This window comes from Protomyctophum bolini (genome assembly GCF_963924005.1).
Source record: "Protomyctophum bolini genome assembly, chromosome: 23".
Lineage (NCBI taxonomy): Eukaryota > Metazoa > Chordata > Actinopteri > Myctophiformes > Myctophidae > Protomyctophum > Protomyctophum bolini.
Genome location: NC_137884.1, coordinates 27,745,411 through 27,766,864, shown reverse-complemented (window position 1 = coordinate 27,766,864; position 21,454 = coordinate 27,745,411). Strand labels below are relative to the sequence as shown.

Sequence of the window (21,454 nt, the reverse complement as noted above, 5' to 3'; positions counted from 1 at the left end):
GACCTGAGATCAGATTCTAGAAACGTCTTCTACATCCTGACTTTTTCTGAAAAAGCTATATTTCTATGTCAGTCGTTCTTCGATTTTTCAAAAAATAGCAGATCTACAAGCTCGTAGCGCGCCACTCGGTGGCGCGCTACGAGCTTGTAGATCTGCTATTTTTCAATAGCTAAAGCATAGCATAATGCTAACACCAAAAGGGGGTTCCAGCCCAGAATGGGTTATTCACCATGCTGATAGATGCTAGTTATACTGTATGCAGATGTATGTCGGTCATGTCATGTTATTTAGATAGACATTAGAGGCTTCAGCCTGACCACAAATGCACAAGAATTTAGTTATTTAACATCCGTGGCTCTCAGAGTGGGGTCTTGGAGGAGAACCCCAGGGACCCTCGAGGGGTTCCAGGGCAACAATGAGGAACACTTTAATGTCAACCATGATGATGATTACAGTTTCTTTATTAGGGAAAAAGACCCCTTGAGATGTACTGTGCCATCTCGTTTTCGAAGGGGCTCCCAACCATTATCTCGTGTGAGGTTAAGAGAGAGAACGCATAAGGATGGCAGTTCAGATCATAGCTTTCCCTCTTTCCTGTTAAAGGACCACTTCACCACTTTTCAACCTATCTTCATATAAATGGCGCAATTGTGTCTCATACGAGGGCTGTGGGCAGTTCAGAAACCGTCTTCCAGTGCCATCATCGATGGGGAACACAAGCTAATAAAAACTGCAGGCTTTCTTTCTAGTCCTGAAAAGTTGCAATGCGAAAATGGAAGCCATCGTTCTCACGATAAAGAAAATCTAATAACTTTTGTAAAAGAAATCTTGTTTAAGAAATAATCTGCCTAATGATGATGCCACTGGAAGACGGTTTCTAAACTGCTCACAGCCCTCCTATGAGACACAGACTGAGTAGAACAGATGGCAGGTTTGATGTTTACCTGGTGGTAACCTAGTTTACCTGGTAACCTAGTTCACCTGGTAACCTAGTTCACCTGGTAACCTAGTTCACCTGGTAACCTAGTTTACCTGGTAACCTAGTTTACCTGGTAACCTAGTTTACCTGGTAACCTAGTTTACCTGGTAACCTAGTTTACCTGGTAACCTAGTTTACCTGGTAACCTAGTTTACCTGGTAACCTAGTTCACCTGGTAACCTAGTTCACCTGGTAACCTAGTTTACCTGGTAACCTAGTTTACCTGGTAACTAGTCTCTGTGAAGCACGTCATTTGGTTTCTTTTGGACGTTTACCCCGTCATTTGTTGACTAGGGTTCGAGACATTAAAGGTCCTTGCAGGCTACTGTGTTTCGTTTTGTCTTTCGGAAAAAGGGGCAAAAGCATTCTACAAGGACCTTTACTCTGATCTCACACTGGTTCTGGACCGATAAGGGCCCCTACTAAATGCCTAAAGTCCTCCGGGCAGAACCATTGGTTCTGGATAAGGGTGCCTACTGTATACTAAATGCCTAAAGTTCTCCGGGCCGGGCCGACCCCATCCGTTTACCTCTTAACGGTTTCACGCCCTGTTGAGCTCCCTTCAAAGTTCTTTTCAACTTTCCCTCACGGTACTGACGGTCCGTTATCAGCTTTGGGCTGCATTCCCAAAAACCCGACTCTGAGGACACGGTGCCCCAGAGGGCCGCTAAGTGTTAATTGTGTATCAAACGTATCCAGATTGTATAGAAGTAGTAACTCTGTTAACCATACGAACCCCTAGCAAAGCCTGCATGTTATTCTGGGGCTATAAACGTTCAGCCGAATCCTGGTCTCTAAACTGCCTCCCCCTGGCCAGCCGGGGCGCCTGATGGAGGGGAAAGGAACTGGTTGGAATAACGTGTTCCTTCCACGCGCTACGTCCAACCAGGGAAACTCCCCCCTGTCCCCCATATATGGGGACCAGGTTGGTGGAGGGTTTGTAGAGCCCAGGATCACATTAGATGATTGACACAGGGGTGAAAAATGAGTTACAAAATCGTGGGATAAAAAAATAAAAAAAATACGTTCAGCCAAAATAGCAGATCTACAAGCTATATACGTAGAGCTCGTTGTTCATGTAGTCTCAGGGAACAGGGAACAATGACTCACCAGGCTGCCGCCGTGGCCCACCATCCGACGCTCAGGAGATCTGCTATGGTGGGCTGGATGGAGGAGGACAAACAAATGGAACGTTCATGTCAAGAAGAGGCCAAGTCACATTAAGGAGAGAAAGCACGTGAAACGGATGTTCCACAGAATCAAATAGAGACCCTTTTCTTTTCCTACAACACATTGTTGTAACGCAAGCTAGGAAAAGACTTCAGGTCAGGTTGTAAGTTAACATCCTGCTTATGTTGGCAGTGTCTGTCAGCTCACTGCAGTCCACCTCCTCCTCCTGACAAACTCACTGACACACCTTCCTTCCAACACAACACCCCCCCCGTCTGTCTGTCTGTCTGTCTGTCTGTCTGTCTGTGTCTGTCAGCTCACTGCAGTCCACCTCCTCCTCCTGACAAACTCACTGACACACCTTCCTTCCAACACCCCCCTCTGTCTGTCTGTACAATTTAGGCATTTAGCAGACGCTCTTGATCCAGAGCGACTTACATTAAGCAAGAACAAAAGCATGTCATACATCACATTATCATATATAAACAGTATAGTTATCATGAATCATGTATAAACTAAGAATGTAACAGTGGAGTGTCTATGTCAACTACACATACTATACTATATTATATATTATACAATATACACGTGTACTATAAAGTGCTATGACTACATAAAATGCAATTCTAGTGCCGTCTACGTAACGAGCTATAAGTCTGTCTAAAATACTCTGTCTGTCTGTCTGTGCTTTACAAGACAAACAAATTATAAAAAATATTCAAACATCATAACAATCAAGGCACAATCAAAGTACAAAAAAATGCCAAAAACACTAAACAAAATGCATAAAAAGACAATGAAATAGGTAAAACAGTGAGTCAACAAATAATTAAAATCAAAGGATTCAGCCAAATGCTAGAGTAAAAAAATGGGTCTTAAGCTGAGACCTAAGGTGCCTGTCTGCCTGTCTGTCTGTCTGTCTGTCTGCCTGTCTGCCTGTCTGTCTGTCTGCCTGTCTGCCTGCCTGTCTGTCTGTCTGTCTGTCTGTCTGTCTGTCTGTACCTCTCACCCCCCTCCTCTCAGTCTCTCTCTATCCGTCTCTCAGAGGAAATTAGCCTACATTGCTCTACAACAGATGCTAGTGTACGCAAACAAAACGACAGAGAGAGAGAGAGAGAGAGAGAGAATCAGTTTGAATCAAAGTCCCAGCATGTTGTTCTGATTATGGTTAGCATGCGAGGGCCTCGTTTTGGGTGAACTGGGGCCGAGTCCTTTCAGCTCTGCGTGACGGCTACGCTGACTCACCCGAAAGAGTGTCAAACCGACCGCGTTATCGAAGCAAATCACTGGCTATCGTCAATGTCTTTGATCAGAGCCTGTATCGCTCGTTCGGCAGCCTTTAATCTCACCTCGGGTCTTTGGAGAACAACTATTCCGGACTCCGGGAAAACGTGCGTTCTCACCTGCGAACGCTCTCTGCACTGACTGTGATGACACAGATTAGCGAGGCCTCCTGTTCAGACCCGTGTAAACGTCATCTACTGTTGCGTCTAACACTGTCGGACTTTGCCAATGATTTCCACTGGACACCCTCTCAAAACCTCTCAGAACCGCTCAGAACCCAGATCAACGCGTGCAGCCGCAAAGTACATTGAGCGTTGTGCGTTCAAACAGTGAAATCATTAGTGTATCGTTTAACCCATTCTGACCTGAGATCAGATTCTATAAATGTCTTCTACATCCTGACAGGTTTTCTGAAAAAGCTATGTTTCTATGGTCAGTCGTTCTTCGATTTTTTCAAAAATAGCAGACCTACAAGCTCGTAGCGCGCCACTCGGTGGCGCGCTACGAGCTTGTAGATCTGCTGTTTTTCAATAGCTAAAGCATAACATAATGCTATAACACCAAAAGGGGTTCCCACCACCCAAACTGGGTTAACTCTGAGCGCCATAATAAGGGTCCATTTGGTTCTGTTTGAAACACACTGTCATATAAGAGTTAAATGGAGACTTCTGTACAGTACAGTACAGTCAGTGAGAGCCTCACTACTGTTGCTGTTAGTTTACTCTAACGCTTTCACCATCCCGGCTACTTCCTCCCCTCTCATCTGTCCCTATCGTGATTTACAGCTCCCTGGGGTGTGCGTGTGTGTGTGTGTGTGTGTGTGTGTGTGTGTGTGTGTGTGTGTGTGTGTGTGTGCGTGCGAGTGAGTCAGAAACTAAGAGCAAGGCAGAGCGAGAGAACAACAGAGGTGGTCTGAGACTCTTCTAGTGTGTATAAACTATAGTGTCATGTTCTTATGTGAACATGCAGAACTGTGTTCGTGTGTGTGTGCGTGTGCGTGTGTGTGTGCGTGTGTGTGTGTGTGTGTGTGTGTGTGTGCGCGAGTGTGTGTTGTAATCAGTTGTTCCAAATTATGTATTGATTTATTTCCTTGGAGCCCGGCCTTCTTACAATTGCCGACATTCCCCGTCTCTCTCTCCCTGTTTCTCTCCACTACTGTATGTCGAGCCTACTGTATGTCTACTGTATGTCTACTGTACTACCTCGGATCTTAGTGGGTTCAAATATGACAAGACTTGACTGAGAGACCAGAGTCTCGGTTGCTTGACCTTTTCACCAGAGGTGAAAAGCTCCCAAAATAAGTTAATATCACAGGCAGACTGACTCTTCACATACTAGAGCATGTCTGAAATAAGTGTCAGAGCTGAAATCGACACCTAGCTATAGGTGTAATGTTAAGAGACCACAGAAGTGAACCTTTCAGGGCTGTTTTCTCAACTCTCCGTTTCTCTGCAAGACATTTACTCTTACTTAGGGCGGTTTGCGGTGGCCGAACGGTTTGCGGAGCGGTCTTGATATCGGAAAGGTCGCTATAGTTCGTATCCCCGGACCGGCACGTTAAAATTACCACCGCTGAAGTGCCCTTGAGCAAGGCATTGAACCCCTACCATGAAATGTTCTATGAGCAGGGCCTGGCTGTAAACAAGTTCTTGAGCTTAGTCCAGTTACCCTGCAGGGTAAACATAGTAACTTTGCTTTGCTTTGCTTACTCTATAAGCCATATCTCCAAAACTGGTGGGTCAAACTGAACAACCAATATGTCAATTTGAAGCTACTATATGATTTCCTGCTAAAACGAAAAAAAAGAAAAAAAAATCCAATGGAAGTCCTTCAGTCAAATTTAGTCACAAATGTTGGACTATACCTCCAAACATACAAGACCTCACACCCCGCCCACGCAACGTGCTGCAACTGGATAACACTGATCTCAGGCCTGCCGCGGCCTCGCTCTACAACTGGATAACACTGAGGTAACTCACCACGTAGACTGATCTCAGGCCAGCCGCAGCCTTAGGTATCAACTGGATAACACTGAGGGTAACTCACCACGTAGACTGATCTGAGGCCTGCTCTCAGGCCTTGCTCTACAACTGGATAACATCATAACACTGAGGTAACTCACCACGTAGACAGATCTCAGGCCTGCTCTCAACTGGACAACACTGAGGTAACTCACCACGTAGACTGATCTGAGGCCTGCTCTCAGGCCTTGCTCTACAACTGGATAACATCATAACACTGAGGTAACTCACCACGTAGACAGATCTCAGGCCTGCTCTCAACTGGACAACACTGAGGTAACTCACCACGTAGACTGATCTGAGGCCTGCTCTCAGGCCTTGCTCTACAACTGGATAACATCATAACACTGAGGTAACTCACCACGTAGACAGATCTCAGGCCTGCTCTCAACTGGACAACACTGAGGTAACTCACCACGTAGACTGATCTGAGGCCTGCTCTCAGGCCTTGCTCTACAACTGGATAACATCATAACACTGAGGTAACTCACCACGTAGACAGATCTCAGGCCTGCTCTCAACTGGACAACACTGAGGTAACTCACCACGTAGACTGATCTGAGGCCTGCTCTCAGGCCTTGCTCTACAACTGGATAACATCATAACACTGAGGTAACTCACCACGTAGACAGATCTCAGGCCTGCTCTCAACTGGACAACACTGAGGTAACTCACCACGTAGACTGATCTGAGGCCTGCTCTCAGGCCTTGCTCTACAACTGGATAACATCATAACACTGAGGTAACTCACCACGTAGACAGATCTCAGGCCTGCTCTCAACTGGACAACACTGAGGTAACTCACCACGTAGACTGATCTGAGGCCTGCTCTCAGGCCTTGCTCTACAACTGGATAACATCATAACACTGAGGTAACTCACCACGTAGACAGATCTCAGGCCTGCTCTCAACTGGACAACACTGAGGTAACTCACCACGTAGACTGATCTGAGGCCTGCTCTCAGGCCTTGCTCTACAACTGGATAACATCATAACACTGAGGTAACTCACCACGTAGACAGATCTCAGGCCTGCTCTCAACTGGACAACACTGAGGTAACTCACCACGTAGACTGATCTGAGGCCTGCTCTCAGGCCTTGCTCTACAACTGGATAACATCATAACACTGAGGTAACTCACCACGTAGACAGATCTCAGGCCTGCTCTCAACTGGACAACACTGAGGTAACTCACCACGTAGACTGATCTGAGGCCTGCCGCGGCCTTGCTCTCCCGGACCGGGTCACACAGCGACTGGTAGTCGAAGGTCTTCTTGGAGGTGAACAGACTCATGTTCACCAGGCTGTGCATCAGGATGGGGTCCATGACACCGAAGAACCGCCCGATCTGGAGGACACACGCACGCACGCACACACACACACACACACACACACACACACACACACACACACACACACACACACACACACACACACACACACACACACACACACACACACGTTTATGTGGATTACACACTCTTCTTTGTGCAACTGCAATCACACACTAAATTATTTTCGCTCCTATGCCACCAAAATGTGGAACGCCCTACCAACAGTCATTAAGACATGTAAATCCCTTGACTCCTTCAAAACCGCTCTCAAAGGGCACCTATACGGACGGCTGCAATTCAAAACTGGCCCCCGTAAAATCTGAATTGATGAATTGAACAATGTGGACCCTGTTGTAAACAAGTGTAACGCTTAATTGGGTCGTCCACTCACAGTTAACAGTCTTTGTATTGAGTTTGTGCTTGAAATGTACTGTAATTCTGCAAACTGTTAATAAATATTTAAATCAATCAATCAATCAAAAACACTAATTTTAATACTTTCTCGTCTCATCTGTACGTAGGGTTGGGTATTTAATATGTATTTTGTGTTTTGTGTGTATTATGTGTACCTTAATACACATGGTCATGAATACTTTCTGCTTCCAGTCACTAGTTTAAAGTCTCATTTCTAATGACATAATATTCTTTTTGGAAAATTATGGTCCCATTTATAAAAACAATGACCATAAAGTCGCGTATGTTCTGAGGGGCGTGTCTACCGTTACAGTCTATGATCGGGATTCCCCACCCACTCGAGAGAACCAACGGAGAAGGAGGGGGGAAGTCCCGTCTGCCTCGTTGTCTGGGCCAGCCAATGGGCCAGCTGGGCCCAAACGGATCTAGAAGGATGGCGATGTACAATTCAAGGACTGACAGGCTTCATTTTACGTTCATGTTAGACCCGGGGAACGCTTTGTCCATATTCTTTACAGTCTATGACTGGGACGCAGTAATGCTACCACTTTGCTGTACCGACTGAGAACTCTGAATAAAGACGACGATGCCTGAATCTTGAGCCGGAGTCCTGTTTCTGATACCATTAACTGCCACTACAGTAACAGCACGCACTGAACCACCTGTGAGAGAGAGAGAGAGAGCCCAATGAAAGCACTTTGTAGTGCAGGTGATTTGGGCGACAAAGGCCTGATTGTTCTGTGGGCTGTTTGAGAGAGAGACCCTTATAGAAACACACATTGTTAATGTAATTGACTGAGGATTTCCTCAATATTTCTATTTTTATGGAGTGGTTAAAAACTCCGACGGCTTTCATCTTAACCCATTCTGGGCGGGAACCCCTTTTGGTGTTAGCATGATGTTATGCTTTAGCTATTGAAAAATAGCAGATCTACAAGCTCATAGCGCGCCACTCGGTGGCGCGCTATGAGCTTGTAGGTCTGCTATTTTTTGAAAAATCGAAGAACGACTGACATTTTTTAGAATCTGATCTCAGGTCAGAATGTGTTAATCAGACCAGTGTGTGTCCAGTGGAAACCTCGTATGAATCTGATCTCAGGTCAGAATGGATTAAATCAGTTCGGTCTCTGCAAGCCGCACACACACGTTGAGCACGTGTCCTGCACAAGGCATGCATGCACTCTCTCTCTCACAAACATGCACACACACACACACACACACACACACACACACACACACACACACACACACACACACACACACACGCACATGCATGCACGCTTATACGTATACAATACATGAACACACAACACGCACACTCAGTAAATCAAGACACACAAAAAGCTCAGATGATGGACTGCAGCATAATCTGATTAACACAGTTCAACAACACTGCCATAAATCTGACTCCTGGGTTTAGTGGTTTTGTCTAGACATCTTAGAGGTGTGACACGAGTGCGAGCGTGTGTGTGTGTGTGTGTGTGTGTGTGTGTGAGCGAGTGACATTGCCTCAGCTATCGTAGTTGTGCTTCTTGCACTGTATATGTACTGTATATCAAGGGAATGATATGTAAGTGTTGTAACTGTTCTCTCTCTTACTCTGTGTCTCTCTGTTTAGATGATGTACATATGCGTGTGTGTATACGGTACATTTGTACATGTGTATAAGTGTTAACCCATTCTGACCTGAGATCAGATTCTAAAAAATGTTCTTCTACATCCTGACAGTTTTCTGAAAAAGCTATGGTTCTATGTCAGTCGTTCTTTTAGATTTTTCAAAAAATAGCAGATCTACAAGCTCATAGCGCGCCACCGAGTGGCGCGCTATGAGCTTGTAGATCTGCTATTTTTCAATAGCTATAAAGCATAGCATAAATGCTAACACCAAAAGGGGGTTCCTGCCCAAAATGCGTTAAGTGCCCATACTGTAAAAGGAGTTGAGAAAAGAAAGACAATCCTTTTCTACTAGTACTTCCACACTTAACAACCACCTCCCCCCCTCCCCTCCTCCCCCTCCAGTACAGTAACCCCCCCCCCCTCCTCCCCCCTCCAGTACAGTACAGTACAGTAACCCCCTCCCCCTATTACGACGTCCAAAAGAAATAAAAGTCTTCCCATCCACACGGCACAGGGAGCCCGTCTCCCCTTTCCCCCGTTGCAATAACACAAATAATGAATTAACCCATTCTGGGCGGGAACCCCTTTTTGGTGTTCATATATCATAGCATTATGTTATGCTTTAGCTATTGGAAAAATAGCAGATCTACAAGCTCATAAACAGGAGCGCCCGCTGGCCTAGCGGTCCATGCCTGACAGCGTGTTGTGAGTTCGAGTCCCGATCCCAAAAAATAGCGGCTATTTTTGAAGAATCCTGAAAATATGGCGCAAATCTTTGAATATTATATTCTTTCACAGCAAACGTTTTTAGCTCAAATCTTTGCTTCTGGGGGGGGGGGGGTCCTGGTACAACATATTTTCCGATGGGGGTCGGCGGCCAAATACATATAATTATGGGGGTCCTTGACATGAAAATATTTGAGAACCACTGACATATAGAAACATCTGAAAACTGTGAGGATTTAGAAGACATTCTGTAGAACCGATCCCAGGTCCAAACGGGTTAACATTCACAGCCCCGCTGGCTGTCTGCAGGCTCCCTGCGGGGCGGCCCGGCGTTTGGCCCGGTCCGAACACACAGAACCCAGAAACCAGAGACGACCTGAGATAGACGGAGAGGTGGACGGTACGTCGGTACCGCACGGGCGCCACATTTACTCGTACATTTACTTTACGTAACTTGACTAAACTCAAGTTACCACAATCTTGAGGTACTTATTATTTTACTTGAGTATTTCCTATTCTTTGTTAATGATATTATACTCCTACATCTCAGAGATAAATATTGTACTTTTGACTCCCTTAAAATTATTATTGCCAATCATTTTGTAAAAGTAAAATTTCGAATGCAGGACTTTTTCATTTGTTAACGGAGCATTTCTATACGAAAGACAGCAAGAGACAGAGAAGGAACAGAGTGAAAGAGAGAGGGTGTGTGTGTGTGTGTGTGTCTCGTGTGTGTGTGTGTGTGTGTGTCTCGTGTGTGTGTGTGTGTGTGTGTGTGTGTGTGTCTTGTGTGTGTGTGTGTGTTGGGTATGGGGGTCTTGCTCCTGTAGGTATTATGATTGAGAGCACACGGTCCTTCTCCAAACAAGACCTCAGGTCTCTGGGTTTTAGTGCCGCTGCCAAACTTCAGAGGGGACTGATTTATCCAGCGCACACCCAGCCCTGATTAGGAAGGCGCGTGGAGCCGAGCCGCCATGAAAAACATTTACTCAGGCTACGGCGGGGGCCCACGCTCCACCCCTACGGCGGGGGCCCTACAGCGGGGGCCCACGCTACAGCAGGGGCCCTCTACAGCGGGGGCCCCTACAGCGGGGGCCCTACAGCAGGGGCCACTAAAGCAGGGGCCCATACGCATCACCGCATTTTAGGACGGGAGGAACGAGCAAAGGGAGAGGCGCACGAGCCTTCGTTCTTGCCGCGTGTGCGAATGTGACGTGCACGGCGCACGCGCGTACGTGTCCTTTAAGGGGTCGTAAAACGTGGGTCAAATAGGGTTCGAGAGGGTCTTCAGAGTTGTTTATTTGTTGTTTGTGGGTCGCTGGGGGGCTAAGCTGAGTTTAAGACAGGTTGGTCTGTTTGTTGTGGCAGCACAGCGCTGCTTCTGTGACGCTCCTACAATAGTTCCATCATGGCTCCTGCTTTTCATCACACTCTGGATCCAGTTTTATGTGTCCGTCAGAAATGTGAGAACGTACCTGGTCGACGTAGGTGTCTCGATTGGACATCACCAGGAAGCCTCCATCGTCCAGGAGGACACAGTCGACGTGCTGGAACCACAAGAGGACATGGAGTCAGACATCTAGAACCTAAAGCCTGGTTTCTCCAATGCCCATGTTTTCAGCTTCTGTCTAAAGCCACGTTCAAGCTTTGTCACACTTTTTTTTACACCACTTTAAAGTAGTTATAAGTAATACTATATCAAAATCATAATGACATTTTTTTTGGATTATTTGATTTATTTGTTCAGACAGCCAGCAATAGTTTAACTTTAAACGCTTCCAAAACATTTTTTGACTGTCCACCTCCTGATTCGTTGGCTGATTTGCTGTGGTGATTAAGTCAAAAACGACAACCTTCTTCTTTGTAATAAGAAACTTTACTGAGTTGAACGTAATGCAAAATAACAAACTGGCCCACTGCCATTGGTTCACACAATAGACTGACTGCTGGAGAAACTCTGCCTCTTGCAGATGCTGTTGACACTAGTGCCATTTCTCTTTCTGACCTCCATGCTGAACTTACCACAGGACATGTTAGACCCTAACCCCTAAACCCTAACCCTAACCAATAGTGTGCGTCACTGATAACCACTCCCTTGCTGTTGCCATCAAGTCTACTAAGTCAGTGACAGAGAAAAGGCTCCGCATTGAAATAAGTGGTATGGAGAAGATGAATTCCACATATGTGTATATATACACACAACATATTTTAAATCTTAACCCAATAAGACCTGAGGTAGTGGTACCCTCACAAAGAAAACATGCTGGCCAGGGGGATGGAGTATAGAGAGACAGGGAGTCTGGTGTGTCTGGTTTGACTGCTGCTGTGGATCTTCTAGGGCGGCCTACTTTATTAAATAAGGATCTTACTACGACTGAGAATGCAGATTTTAATCTCTTTCTATTTGTTCTCTTTGAATCTGCACCCAGCACACGCCTGAACCCTTAAAGACTGTCTTAGTCGAGCGTGCCTTTTCCCCTGAAGTGAACTCTATATTGCCTCCCCCTGGCCAGCCTGATGGAGGGGAAAGGAACCGGTTGGAACAACGTGTTGTTAAGCTCCCCAGGTTGTCAGTGGGCCAATTATTGGCACCCGTTCCAGAATAGGCAGGCTAGGGTTCAAGACATTCTTACCTCGTCGTTCCTCACACAGCCACAGATCTCATCGTTGCACTGAAAACACAACACATGCATGGGGTTAAAGTTCACACAGTGTGGCCACGGATGATTTCAGTCATCGTTATGAGATTACAGAGGATTCTAATCCAGCAACGGAATACAACGTGTTTTAAAGTTTCAATGTGTGATTTTGTCAACTGACTGGCTGTATGTTGAACAACAGGAACATATAGGTTTAGAATGGTAATATTAAACATCATCATCATCATCATCATATTGTACCAATTGTTTATGAAACTAGTGTTTCACAAATGACAGATTGGGAACCAAAATATTTAATTTGTGACGATTCCTTTTGTCCCCTCCTCGTGGCTACGACTGAATGTTCTCGTGAAGAGAGACGCCGTGCCATTGGACGGCTGAATGTTCTCGTGAAGAGAGACGCCGTGCCATTGGACGAGAGGAGGTTCTGGAGAGGGCGTTCTATACTCACGTTGGTCTTGGTGGTGGAGTTGATGAAGCGGGCCATCCAGGCGCTGATGTCCAGCTTCACGCCGACCACTAGGAGATCAAACGGAGGAGCATTCTACATCATGTTGGACCTCAGCCTTAACTCTGACCTCTGAACTCCGACAAGAGAGACTTGGCAGAGGATCACAGGAAGACCACGGTGCCTGGGGTGTGTGTGTGTGTGTGCGTGTGTGCGTGTGTGTGTGTGTGTGTGTGTGTCTCTGTGTGTGTATGTATGTGTGCACTGACTAAATAAAAACTAAACCATGATGACTATTACTACTGACAATATCGTCAACAAATTAAAAACTAGACAGAAATATTAGGGAGGGACTAGTGCTCGAAGCACGAAGCAGACCCGGGTTCGAGGTGTGTTCGGGCATGCGTGTGTGTGCGTGCGTGCGTGCGTGCGTGTGTGTGTGTGTGTGTGTGTTTTTGCACGGACTAAATAAAAACTAAACCATGATGACTATTACTACTGACAATTTCGTCAACAAATTAAAAACTCGAAAGAAATATTAGGGAGGGACTAGTGCACGAAGCACGAGGCAGACCCGGGTTCGAGGTGTGTTCAGGGCATGCGTGTGTGTGTGTGTGTGCGCGTGTGTGTGTGTGTTTTTGCACTGACTAAATAAAAACTAAACCATGATGACTTAAACTATTACTGTTGACAATTTCGTCAACAAATAAACACTAGAAAGACATATTAGGGAGGGACTAGTGCACGAAGCAGACCCGGGTTCGGGGCATGTGTGTGTGTGTGTGTGTGTGTGTGTGTCCTCACCTGCTGGTTTCACAGTGATGTCATTAAGAGTGATATCCACCACCCTGCTGACGAGAACTGTATCGTCACTCACTGGGGACGAGACAGAGGAAGGAATTATTACACACATGCACACGCACGCACACGCACGCACGCACGCGCACGCACACTCACGCACGCAAACGAGCGCACACGCACACACACGAGCGCACACGCACGCACGCACACGAGCGCACACGCACACCAGTGTTGATTTCGTCGACTAAAACTAAGACGAAAAATGTTCGTCGACTACCTTTTTCCACTGACGAAAACTAAATGGAAACTAAATGAAAACTAAGCTACTGTATGATGACTAAAACTAAAACTAAATATATTGACAATTTCGTCAACAAATAAAAACTAGACTAAAATGTTAGGAAGGGACTATAGTGGACAAGAGATCCACTATAAGTCATTTTACACTTGGTTGCATGCTGAAAATAACAGATCTACAAGCTCACAACTGTGAGCTTGTAGATCGGCTATTCTCAGCAAGTGTAAAATCAGCCATTACGACGGCATCAAGGCCCGCTAAAAAACATATTAGTCGACTAAATCAACTGTAGATTTAGTCGACTTAAATCTTATGATTATTTAGTCGACTAAAACTAGACTATAAACACTAAAACATTCCGGGTTTGGACTAAAACTAAGTGAAAACTATTCAAGAGACTAAAAACTAAAATAGAAAATTTGCTGCCAAAAACAACACTGAAGCACACACACACACACACACACACACACAGTCAGTCCCCACAACAACGTCCAACGTTTCTCAGATTCTGCAGCGTTCAGCCGAGCGGTACCGTTCTCGTTGGGCTTCAGCGGCGTGGGCGTAAAGATGTACAGGTCGTTGTCCAGACATCTCTTGTAGTAACTCGTCTCGTATGTCTCCGCGTTCTCTGTCCAATCAAACCCAGCACTGTAAAAGAGCACACACACACACACACAGACACACACACACACACACACACACACACACACACACACACACAGCACGTGAGGCCCTATAACTTTAATGTGTTATCCCCTCCTCCTCCCAAGCCTGTTATTTGATATACAGTATACAGTGTACAGTATCGTTCTTATAACCACGACCACTTAACCCATTATGACCTGAGATCAGATTCTAAAAAAAACGTCTTCTATACATCCTGACAGTTTTCGGAAAAAAAGCTATGTTTCTATGTCAGTCGTTCTTTCGATTTCTCAAAAAATAGCAGACCTACAAGCTCGTAGCGCGCCACTCGGTGGCGCGCTACGAGCTTGTAGATCTGCTATTTTTCAATAGCTAAAGCATAACATAATGCTAACACTAAAAGGGGTTGGAACAGTGGTTGTCAAAAATGGCGGATGAAAACAATGTGAGCTTGTAGATCTGCTATTTTCCAATAGCTAAAACACGAAAAGGGGGTTCCCGCCCAGAATGGGTTAAACGGAGGCTAGTGTTTATATGTTTAGTTTTACTTTCACTTATTGTAGAATATATGCATAATAAAACAGCAAACAAGAGCCCTGTGTTGTCGTGGTAACCAACTCTCCGGCCCTCAAACGGCCACAGCTGCTCCTGTTTGTTTATTAGCGTCGTTATGGTGACATGGCGGTCTATTATCCCATTTTGGTCTGGGAACCCCTTTTGGTGTTAGCATTATGCTAATGCTTTAGCTATTGAAAAACAGCAGATCTACAAGCTCATAGCGCGCCACCGAGTGGCGCGCTACGAGCTTGTAGGTCTGCTATTTTTTGAAAAATCAAAGAACGACTGACATAGTAAACATAGCTTTTTCAGACAACTGTCAGGATGTAGAAGACACTTTTAGAATCTGATCTCAGGTCAGAACGGGTTATCATGAACGACGTTTTGACTCGGCATTATAACCACTTGAACCCCATGATCTGCAAGTTGAGCTTGTAGATCAGATCGGCTGCCATTTCTCTGACTAAAGCCATTTGGCGTTGGAAGGAAACGAGAGCTAAGACTCCCTCCCCGCTTTACAAAGTTAATAATACAGGGTTTGAGCCCTTAAACCCTCTGTACGGATGACCGGAGTCCCGCAGGGCTCTATGCTATGCCGGGGTCTTTTCTGGTTTACTTTCTGTTAAAGGAGAATTCCATGCTAGAAGGCTTTCTTACCTTTATTCGTAGTTGTTACGTCCCCACCAAAGAGGTCCAGGTGTTATTTTGTGCAAAGGCTCCTTATTGGCTATTTCCCCTACCATAAGCCCTAAATGAATTGCATTGAATGGGAATTGAATGGGGCTATGGGGTGTTGTGCTAATTCGCTTATTTCCATCGCTCATTTTTTTAAATTTTATATCCTCTCTTCCTAATGTAAATAATATCCCAAGCGGCACACTTTACTACTTATTTAGATGCAAATAAGTGAATTAGCATAACACCCCATAGCCCCATTCAATTCAATGCAATTCATTGAGGGCTTATGGTAGGGGAAATAGCCAATAAGGAGTTTTTGCACAAAAAAACACCTGGACCTCTTTGGTGGGGACGTAACGACTACAAAGAAAGGTAAGAAAGCCTTTTAGCATGGAATTCTCCTTTAAATGTGGGGAAAGCTTTCGCTGAAAATTGCAGATCGACAAAGCTCACGTCCCGTGATTCTTATTTATTTTATTTTTCAAAAATAGCAAAATAAATGATCTAAAGGCATTGTTGTAGATCGGCTATTTTTATTATTTTTGTGCAACACATACGATAAAGTGCTTTATTAATGGGGCTTAAATTGGTTAATCTGACCAATAATTGATTTAGTCAATTATAAATTAAATTAAGAATCTGATTTTCTTCAGGTTGATTCGTTGACATATGCATGAATACAACCTCTCTCTTTATTATTTTAATTTATCAAAAGAGTAATCGATAATTGAAATAACTGCAGCCCTAATTGGATGACGGCAATCTAACGGACAGTTAGAGAGAGAGAGACAATGAATGTGTATGAGACAGAGAGAGAGAGAGAGAGAGACAGAGAGAGAGAGAGAGAGAGAGACACAGAGAGAGAGAGAGAGAGACAGAGAGAGAGAGAGAGAGAGAGAGAGAGAGAGAGAGAGAGAGAGAGAGAGAGATAGAGAGATAGAGAGAGACAGAGAGCGTATGGGTGATGTACAACTGGTAATGACATGGCGCTCTACTGTTTCATGGCTGTAGGTAATAATAAATAATAATAATAGTAATAATAATAATAATAATAACTTTATATATATTTATATAGCGCCTTTCAAGAAACCCAAGGACGCTTTACAAGACAAAAAACAAAACTAGTTGCCAAAAGCCAGAGTGAACAAATGTCTCTTCAGTGCAGACTTGAAAGAGTTCAAGGTAGTAATTACAAAGCATACATCTCTATTATTATTAAGATGATTAGGCCATATGCCTCCTGGCAGGGACCTGCACCCTACTGAGCACAGCTCTTCTTATGTTCATTATTATCCAGAGACTTGCTTGTTCAGCCCTTTTTGCAATGATGATGTTTGGGAGACAAGAAACACTTTTTACCTGGGGGTTTTTAATGGGTGGTAATAAGTTGTGTTTAGATATTTCAGTATTTCAAAGTGTCCATGGACTCCATGATGTCATGGACACTGGGCTCACTTCCTTCCTGGACTACATGTTGTCTCAGTAAGACAGCCCTCCCCCCTATCCACAAGGAGGAGCAGTGCACCAAAGAATTATGGGGATTGTAGTCATGTTGTCTCAGTAAGACAGCCCTCCCCCTATCCACAAGGAGGAGCAGTGCACCAAAGAATTAGTAGTCGAGGAAGGAATTGGGACACTTTGAAATACTAAAATATCTAAAAAACACATAAAACCCCCAGGAAAGTGTTTGTCTCCCAAACATCATTAATTAACATAAGATCTGGTTGCAAAAAGGTTGCAACTGAGCACACCTCTTCTTGTTCATTATCCAGAGATCTTAGTCGTAAATCTACTAGTCATTCCAGTGATGTTAAACACTCGAACCCGAGCATCCCTTTTCATGGGACAAAACATCTGGTGAAATAAAAATAGGCTAATCTACAAGCGTTGTGGTCTTGTAGATTGGCAATTGTTTCCCGCCGAACATATTTAGCGGGACCCTCTCAGGGGAAAATAAACCAGGGGGGGCGTAGTATATCTGTAGGGCAAAATACATCCCCCTGGGTCAAATGAGTATAGGGTTAAAAGTGGTTACATAACTATAACCACCAACATACACGTCAGTTCCTACCTTTTGGGGAAGATGCGTGTGATCCCTCCGTCGGTGGCAACAAACCTGGCAACCACGCCAGGCCTGAAAGGCAGAGAAGAAGAAGAGGAAGAAGGTCATTAAAACAGCGATGGAAGAAGTACTAATTTCAGTAAGGACAACTTTAGTTTTTTTTTCAACCAAGGTTCATGTTTAGGTTGTTAGCTGTTTTTGACAGGGTTTAGCCCCATGCTCGAATGCCCCCGCCCCACTGTCAAAAACAGCTAAAATTCCTAAAACGAAAGAAATAAAAATAAAAATAAATGAACACTCACCTTTTACTTTCTCTAATAACAACCTAAAACATGAACCTTGGTTGAAAAAAAACTAAAGTTGTCCCTTTAAGTACAGTAAGTAAATGTAAATGTACTTGGTTTACTTTCCACCACAGCATAAAACATCCCGCGACACACACTAATAATGGAACGGTCTTCTACGTCGGGGTGACATTTACTAGTCCCCTCCAAAATAGCCCAGACCAGCTGTGTCAGATTTATCCTCTTTAACCCATTTTGCGCGGGAACACCTTTTGGTGTTAGCATTACGTTATGCTTTAGCTATTTAAAAATAGCAGATCTACAAGCTCATAGCGTGCCACCGAGTGGCGCGCTACGAGCTTGTAGGTCTGCTATTTTTTAACAATCGAAGAACCACTGACATAGAAACATAGCTTTTTCAGAAAACTGTCAGGATTCAGAAGACATTTTTTTAATCTGATCTCAGGTCAGAATGGGTTAGACATTCATTACCAAATACCAAGTAACGAGTGATCGAGGCCACATTTCAATTTGTAACCCTCGTACCGCAGAGAACACAGCCCTTGATCCCATTCTGACCTGAGATCAGATTCTAAAAATGTGACCCCGCTCCCAGTATTTTCAACCACAAGTTAAGGCTATAATGAAACTTCACAATAGACCGAAATACTTTTATTTTTTGTTTTTGGTGGTTTTCGTTTTTAGCCACATTAACACAGTTGGAATGTTAAAGGACCACTTCACCACTTTTCAACCTATCTTCATATAATAGGTCCTCACTAATAAATAATCATGAAAGAAATGCCGCAATTCTTTTCAACTCGGTCTGTGTCTCATAGGAGGGCTGTGGGCAGTTCAAAAACCGTCTTCCAGTGACATCATCGATGGGGAATACAAGCTAATAAAAACTGCAGGCTTTCTAGTCCTGAAAAGTTGCAATGGGAAAATGGAAGCCATCGTTCTCACGATAATGAAAATTAAAAAAAAATTGTTTATTTTTGTTTAGCCCTCCTATGAGACACAGACTGAGTAGAAGAAAATCGTGCCATTTTATCGTGATTATTAGTGAGGACCTATTATATGAAGATAGGTTGAAAAGTGTCGTTTTAATGTCATTGGGTTAACCAATGCTAACCAATAATAACCAGTAAACATTGTAACATTATGTCACCATAACGTGGTTATTATTAGTTGCTTTGGAATGTACCTGCCATGAAAATTAAGGTCATAATAACGCAGATCGCATCGATATGTAATATAGCGCGATAAGGTACTTGTTTTAGCTACAGGATTGATCAATATCATAGTGACATCTTATGTCTTATTGCGTTCCCTGATTTCTGTGTTGTACTTTTAGGCTTATAACTTCACAGCTGTGCTCCATTTGTTGTGAAATGAACGCAGCGTTTACCCGTTCTCCTTGAGCTGAATAGGTGTTACCTGAGGTCTGCACTGCTGGCCCCATGTGTGATTATCTTAATTAGTTCCTAGTCGTTTATTTCCCTAAGCGTTCCTAGTGCAAACCCTTGTACGTGTATTTATCCCTGCAGTGCTCATCGCGTTCCTCGGCCTTTTGTCTCAATAAACTGTTCCGATAAGAGTATCTACTCTGTGTCTCGTCTCGCGTTTTTGGCAAACCTCCCGACGCACACATATGTGGCCACATTTGACTGAGGGACTGCCATTGGATTAGTCATATGAAAGCAGGGAATCATAGCTTCAAATTGACATATTGGTTGTTCAGTTTGACCCACCGGTTTCAGAGATATGGTTTATAGAGTATAATGTCTTGCAGAGAAACGGCGAGTTGAGAAAACAGGCTTGAAAGGTTCACTTCTGTGGTTTATAACATTATACCTAGCTACATGTTTAAGCATTTATTTCATATTTACATTTCAGCTCCGACACTTATTTCAGACATGCTCTAGTCTAGTATGTGAAGAGTCTGCCTGTGCTATTAACTCATTTTGGATAAAAAAATAAACATTTACGTAGTCTTGGCGGAGTTTCTCTGTATCAAAAAGAGTCACATATTGTGTGTTTGACGACTTACTGCATCTCGGTGTCCTTCCAGGTCTTGATCAGCTCGTTGGTGATGCCAGCGTCCAACAGCAGCCTGTTGACCAGCTGGACGTTACCTGGACAGGTGAGAAGAAAATAACGTATGACTTTATGACCACACCGGTTCACATCCCGATGACACACATCTGATCTTAGGACTGACATATGATCCACACTGATCAATTATCAGATGTACTGTACTACTGTACCGTATGTATTCAGAAAAGAGTCCGCATTATGAATTGGTTGCTTATCTTGGTTTGGTATAACGAATCTAACGGCAGACATGAGTAATGCCCATTTAGGCCTGACGTCGAAATAAATAAAAAGTCTTCTGAAAGAATATATATTGAAAGATTTGTGATTTTTCAAAAATAGAAGACCTACAAGCTATGAGCTTGTAGATCTGCTATTTTTTCCAATAGCTAAAGTATAACATAATACTTAGTTAAAACACCAAAACGGGTTCCTGTCCAGAATGGGTTAACTTGGGAGCTACAAAGGTACACTAGGCTACCATTCATTTTCAATGGAAGCCAAGACATGTAGATACAAAGCTACAGGCTACCATTCATTGTCAATGGAAGCACAGCGACATGTAGATACAAAGCTACAGGCTACCATTCATTGTCAATGGAAGCACAGCGACATGTAGATACAAAGCTACAGGCTACCATTCATTGTCAATGGAAGCACAGCGACATGTAGATACAAAGCTACAGGCTACCATTCATTGTCGCTGGCTTCCATTGACAATGGATGGTAGCCTGTAGCTACATGTATAGATACAAAGCTACAGGCTACCATTCACTGTCAATGGAAGCCAGCAACATGTAGATGCAAAGCAACGCGCAGCGTCTGTAGGTGCTATACAATATATAAATCTACAATCCAAGTTGAGCTGGCTTCAGCTGCAGCTAGAAAGCAACAAAGGTATTTTGAACAGTCTCCACTCCTCTTCTCTCGCCACACAATTACTGCTTGTAAAAAGAGAAACTGATGATTTACCTCAGAATTTACACAGTTCTGTGTGTTCCTTTTAACACCAGGCTTTATATATTCTTTCCTTTAAATAGTAAAGGAAAGCCTTGTTGAAATGTAAGCCTTGCCAAGCCATGAGGCCCATAGGGGCAGGAGCCTATCTCCTGTTTCTGTAGCGTGAGGCACCTTGATGTACAAGTACACCCCCTGGACATGACGCTAGTATGTCACAGGGACTTACACCCCCAATCCAACCCTTGATGCTGAGTGTCAAGCAGGGAGGCACTGGGTCCCATTTTTAGAGTCTTTGGTATGACCCGGCCGGGGATCGAACCCCGACCTCCCAGTCTCAGGGCGGACACTCTAACCACAAGGCCACTGAGCTGGTGCTGGAGCTTGTTGAAATGTGCTATACAAATAACATCGCCTTTTG

The 21,454-nt window shown here is 44.2% G+C and overlaps 1 protein-coding gene across 2 annotated transcripts in view; it reads right to left on the bottom strand.

The window, feature by feature from the left end:
* LOC308311203 (voltage-dependent calcium channel subunit alpha-2/delta-1-like) overlaps nucleotides 1-21,454 on the bottom strand; it is an 89,555-nt gene that overhangs the window by 16,634 nt on the left and 51,467 nt on the right. For both annotated transcript variants that reach the window (XM_080757810.1, XM_080757811.1), the window contains exons 22-30: nucleotides 20,033-20,117; nucleotides 17,705-17,767; nucleotides 14,285-14,400; nucleotides 13,458-13,529; nucleotides 12,657-12,724; nucleotides 12,179-12,217; nucleotides 11,021-11,092; nucleotides 6,650-6,802; nucleotides 2,090-2,142 (exon numbers count right to left, since the gene is read on the bottom strand). In XM_080757810.1, coding sequence (XP_080613936.1) covers nucleotides 2,090-2,142; nucleotides 6,650-6,802; nucleotides 11,021-11,092; nucleotides 12,179-12,217; nucleotides 12,657-12,724; nucleotides 13,458-13,529; nucleotides 14,285-14,400; nucleotides 17,705-17,767; nucleotides 20,033-20,117 — 721 coding nt within the window. The remainder of the gene's footprint in view (nucleotides 1-2,089; nucleotides 2,143-6,649; nucleotides 6,803-11,020; nucleotides 11,093-12,178; nucleotides 12,218-12,656; nucleotides 12,725-13,457; nucleotides 13,530-14,284; nucleotides 14,401-17,704; nucleotides 17,768-20,032; nucleotides 20,118-21,454) is intronic.